General features: G+C 43.5%; 1 protein-coding gene across 1 annotated transcript in view; it reads left to right on the forward strand.

Moving 5' to 3' along the window:
• FRMD4B (FERM domain containing 4B) overlaps window positions 1-5,570 on the forward strand; it is a 194,677-nt gene that overhangs the window by 91,282 nt on the left and 97,825 nt on the right. The window contains exon 4 of the mRNA XM_006769937.2: window positions 3,722-3,814. Coding sequence (XP_006770000.1) covers window positions 3,722-3,814 — 93 coding nt within the window. The remainder of the gene's footprint in view (window positions 1-3,721; window positions 3,815-5,570) is intronic.

A 5,570-nucleotide genomic window follows, 5' to 3' on the forward strand; every position in this document is an offset into this window, starting at 1 on the left:
TGCAGCGGGGGGCAGACCCCCACGGGGCCAAGCAGGGGGCGCTTGCCTGAAACTCGCTGATGCCCATGCCCTCCTCCAGGCGAGAAGGGAAGGGGGCCTGGAACCGCGCAGCCCCAGGATAACAGCAGTGACGTGACCAACAAAACCCAGCCCTGGCCCCCTGGGAGGGCGCGTGGGGCTCCGGAGACACCCCCCTCCCCCAGTCAGGCCCTGCGGGGTCAGGTGCAGGGCGAGCCTGTGCCGCCAGAGGGCAGCCGCGACCTTCCGTTCGCAGGGCTCTGCCTCCCCTAACGCGGCGCATGCATTTCCTTCCCTTGTTTGGGAAGATTTTCGGAATGCGCTTTCTCCGTGAAGACAGCGCAGCACGGCTTGGCCGTGATCATCGTCCCATCCGACAGGCCTTTGGCCCGTGCAGTTCCAGCCCCGCAGGAAACCGGCCCCGGGGGTGGCAGAGGGAGTGTGCAGGCCCAGGTGTCCTGAGGTCGTGGTTACCTCTGCTGCATTTGCTGTTCGCCGACAGAAGAACTTGAGAGAGGCAGGTTATAAGCTTTTGGATCTCATGTTAGCCTCGAAGACTATGTAATAGCTGGTTAGCTTTGCATATCTCAGCGAAAGGGTGTGTGTAAAGTTCACTTTTTAAAATATATTTTTATTGATTTCAGAGAGGAAGGGAGAGGGAGAGAGAGAGAAACATCAGGGATGAGAGAATCATCAATCGGCTGCCTCCTGCTCGCCCCCTACTGGGGATCAAGCCTGCAACCCAGGCATGTACCCTTGACTTGAATCGAACCCCGGACCCTTCAGTCCTCAGGCTGACGCTCTATCCACTGAGCAGAACCAGCCAGGGCTAAAGTTCACTTCTTATTCTGTGTTTATCCTGTTGGTGAGATTATGGATGGACTTTTTAAATCTAATTTCTAATTTATCCTTCAGAAAATTATATTAAATTTACGTGAATATCTTCTTATAAAAACATTTAATATCATAGTTGAAGCCATTCTCTTTTGATTGTAGCAATGTGTTTTATATCTTTCCAGAACTATATCCAAGAAGTTTCATCCATATCTAATAGTGTTTGAGTGTGCTTCTGTGGTTAATATAATTGATTTATTCATTCTTGGACATCATTCCATGCAAATTCATATAAATATACATTATGCTTTTTTGTTGTTGTTAATCCTCACTGAAGGATATTTTTTCCATTGATATTTTTAGAGAGTGGAAGGAAAGGGGAGAGAGAAAGAGAGAGAAACATTGATGTGAAACATATTGACTGGTTGCCTCCCACACGCGCCCCATTGGACCAGGGATTAAACCTGAAACCCAGCTACATGCTCTTGATTGGGAATCAAGCCTGCGACCCTTTGGCATGAGGGCTGATGCTCTAACCACTGAGTGCACCAGCCAGGACTACATTATGCTTTTTAATGATGCCCCGTCTTTCCTATGTAAAAGCAAAAAAGACAATTCAAAGGGAGTCTCATGTTCACAAGAAAACTTTTGAGATCTGATACTGCACAATACTTTATGACACATTTGAACCCCTCTGAAATTGGGATATAACTTTAATTTAGTGCCATCCTAAACTTGGTAAAATACAGTGTAAGAAACCCTTAACTTCCAGTCCTCTATCTTTATATTATCTTTACAGACAACACCAGTCCTTCTAAAAACCTTTCCTAGATCACTTATATCAGTTTATTTATCTTCATAATATTCCTCCAAGGAAAGCTAGGAACAGTTATCAGAAGCCTTATTTTATAATTACAGAAACAAAAATATTTTTTTTCATTGTTAAAACTATAAGGGACAGATTAAGCCAAAAGTTATTATAAAAGCTGACTCATCTTCCCTGTATGGAAAGTCCTGGGTTGGAATCCCAGCTCTGCTGCTTTCCTTGCCGGGTTACTGTTAGAACATCCATACACAAAAGCTCCTGCCTGGCTGGCTCCGAGCAGCTGCTCAGTGAAGAGGAGCTGTAATTATTAATATTAATATTATTTATGCCCACTTTTCCTCTCTATTTATAATAAGTACAGCTTAGAGTTTCTGATTTTTAAAAAATTGTTTACTCAATACCGGAATAGGTTGGAAAATGTCTTCTGGGCCATTATAGATTTGATTGTGTTCTCATTGGACAGCCTTCACTATCAGCATGTTCTTAAGTTTGTGTCAGCTGCAAAACAGGGTCTGTGCCCTCTTGGAATTTACAGCCCAAAACGATCGCCTGGTCAGGCAGCCCTGAGACCGTCACGGAGCAGTCCTGAGCCAGTGTGGCCGTCCTTGCCTTGCTCGGAGGTCAAAGGTCGGGAGGAGCTATTTATACCCATAAACTTGGTGAGGCCCTTAATAAACAAATATTTACTTGAGGGGGGAGGGGGAAGTAGGTTTACAACTGTGAGTACGCGAAACAGAGTTTGTTCTTGTATTATTATTTAATATTTAATATTTATTGTATCATTTCTATGTGGACAACTGTAGACCTTTTGCCCACCCTATATATGCTTAAATATTAGAAAGTTGATGTTATACTTACATGCAGAAGCAGCACCCAGGGAGTAGTCACCCTGTAGATTTAAAAAGCTACAGTAGTCCCGGCTGGTGTGGCTCAGTTGGTTGGGCGCCATCCCCATGTACCAAAAGGTTGCTGTGTCAGTTCCCCCTCTGGGCACATGCCCAGGTTGTAGGCTCGATCCCTGGTTGGGGCACGTGCAGGAGGCAGCCAATCGATGTTTCACTCTCACATCGATGTTTCCTCTCTCACCCTCTCCCTTCCTCTCTCTCTAAAAATCAATTTTAAAAAATTTTTGAAGAAAGGCTATAGTATAGTTGTCTGTCTGGTTTCATTAAATAATCAAGTTTTCCTCTTCATGACTATCTAAAATATTTCAGATTTTATATTTAATAAAAATTTAAAGATTAATATACTTAATGTCACCTGGTGTTATTTCTTGTTTATCTTCTCAGAGATATGTATATACATGCACACCTATATGTATATCTGGGTTTTAATTTTAAAAATGGTGATTTACTGTGCTCAACTGTATGCATCTTGCCTTTTCATTTAACAACATATCTTGGATATTGTTCAAAATGAGTTTGTAAAGATGGTATCAATCTTTTGTATGGCTACATTGTATTTTACCGCTCAGGTTAAGTTCATTTGAAACAATATCCTGTTAGGCATTCTGGTTGTTTCAAGCCTTGTCACTGTTACAAACAACACTACAGGGAGTGACTGTATTTGCAGACCGTGTTCCACTTGTCACTGTTACAAACAACACTACAGGGAGTGACTGTACATGCAGACCATGTTCCACTTGTCACTGTTACAAACAACACTACAGGGAGTGACTGTACATGCAGACCATGTTCCACTTGTCACCGTTACAAACAATGCTACAGGGAGTGACTGTACATGCAGACCATGTTCCACTTGTCACTGTTACAACGACGCTACAGTGAGTGACTGTATATGCAGACCGTGTCCCACTGTGCAAGCTCATCTTCCCAAGCTCCTGGGAGTGGAGAAGCTGACCCGGGGCAGGTGCTGCTCTCCTTGGTAGAAATTGCTAAAATGCCCTCGTTACTCAGTGCACCAGGGGAGACACCTGCCACCAGTGCCTGGAGCAGCGGCTTCTCCACGGCTTTGCCAACGCGTGGACGCCTGAGCCTTCCTCTGGCTCCTGTTTAATACTTTGTCTTCGCCTTGCTCTCACAGAGGTCAGCAGAACTGGCTGCAGTTAGATCACCGGGTTCTGGACCATGATTTGCCCAAGAAACCAGGCCCAGCCATTTTGCACTTTGCTGTGAGGTATGTATCCCCAGACACACCTAGCACCCCCACCTCCCTACAGACAAGAAAGAATGCTGGCAGCCAGAGATCGAGAATTAAAAAAGAAGCCATCTACCGAAACATTACTCGTCTGGGGGCCGCGTTCCCGCAAGTCCTGGGTAGGACGGTTTTCTTTGAAAATGAAGGATAGAATCACCTCCCTGTGCTACTCAAAGCCCCTTGGGTCAATTTAAAGCTGGAAAAACATAGGTAGTGCATTTTTATACCTAAACCTGTTTCTGATTTAACATGCTTTGGGACTTTTTTGTATTTGAAATATGACAAACATTTACTATTGCATTTTCTGTAGAAGTGTTTTCTAGAGACTGTGGAAATAATTGAATGTATATAATTCCACTTTAACTCGAACAGAAGATAAAATGCAAACCAATGCTCGCTGAGAGAATGGTCTGCACAGCGTGGAAACCGAACGCAGCTGCAGGCCAGGCAGCCGCTGGCCTGGCCGCTCTGCGTGGGCAAGGCACGCAGTCCCGGGTGGGGCTCCGTTATTTCTTCCTGAAGTGGGTGCATTCGCTAAGTCAGTGATTTCCTAAAACCAGCCCAGGATGCAAGATCTTTTCACATTAGTTATTCACACTCACCCTGGCTGGGTAGCTCAGTTGGTTAGAGTGTCGCCCCAATACACCAAGGTTTTGGGTTTGATCCTGGTCAGGGCACATACAAGAATCAACCAAAGAAGGCATAAATCAATGGAACAAGTTGATGTTCTTCTCTCTCTCTCTCTCTCCCCACCTCCACTCTCTATAAAAAAAATCAATAAATATATTTTAATTATTCACGCTCTAAGATGAATCAAATGTTGTGAACAGTCGCACCCATGTTCTGCACCTAGCTTAAGACATAAAACATTATTAATTTTGCTGAAAGCCCCTCTCCCCATTGTCCTGAATTTGATAGTAAATTTTATTTTTATGGTCTGAAACCAAACATGATAAAACAAGCTAAGATAGTAGATTTACCATAAATCTAAACGTGTTTTCATAAATCTATACCAACCTGAAATATGTTCTTTAGTCTGAGCTTATGTCCTTTTTTGGATATTGAAATACGTTTTGTTTTATGACATGATAGTGGAAGCTCCTTACTTTTCTTGTGGGGTGTTTATACTATGATTACCTGGCAAAATTATGTTGCTTTCCACACTTTCTTCTTCAACTTCAATGCATTCCATGAAATCTAAAAGTGTGGTAATGATATATCCTCCCTTTTTTTAAGGATCTTTTCATGTATGAATTGATGGTGATTGTAGATGGTATCTACTCTGTAGTCAGTAAACAAAGCGTTGACAATTCCCAATCTGATTCTTGCCTTCCACTCTGAAGTCTATTTTAGAATTGCTCTCTTGCCACCAGAAATTACCTTTTTAGCCCCTGGAAGGGGTAGCAGACCGGAGATTTGTCCAGGAGCGTAGCTGGAATGGAGAAGTACACAGGGATTCTAAAGGAAAACATGGGATTTTCTTGGAAGGAGTGGAAATGGAGAAAGAGACAAAGAAGCCAGCAAACGGGGGCGGGGGGGGTGTTAATTACATTAGCCCGGTAAACATTTCAAACTAAATGACAGCACCGAGTGAAACATAAAAATTACTCTCCCCCAGGCTTCTTCCTCTGCCCGACCCCCAATTCTTTACCCTTCTTAGGGAAAAGTAAGGGTGACAGCTGTTTGGTGACTTCATTTTCACTTGGGGATCTTTCATTGGGTATAAACTACTGCT

The sequence above is a fragment of the Myotis davidii genome, unplaced genomic scaffold (genome assembly GCF_000327345.1).
Source record: "Myotis davidii unplaced genomic scaffold, ASM32734v1 scaffold821, whole genome shotgun sequence".
In the NCBI taxonomy this organism is placed as follows: domain Eukaryota; kingdom Metazoa; phylum Chordata; class Mammalia; order Chiroptera; family Vespertilionidae; genus Myotis; species Myotis davidii.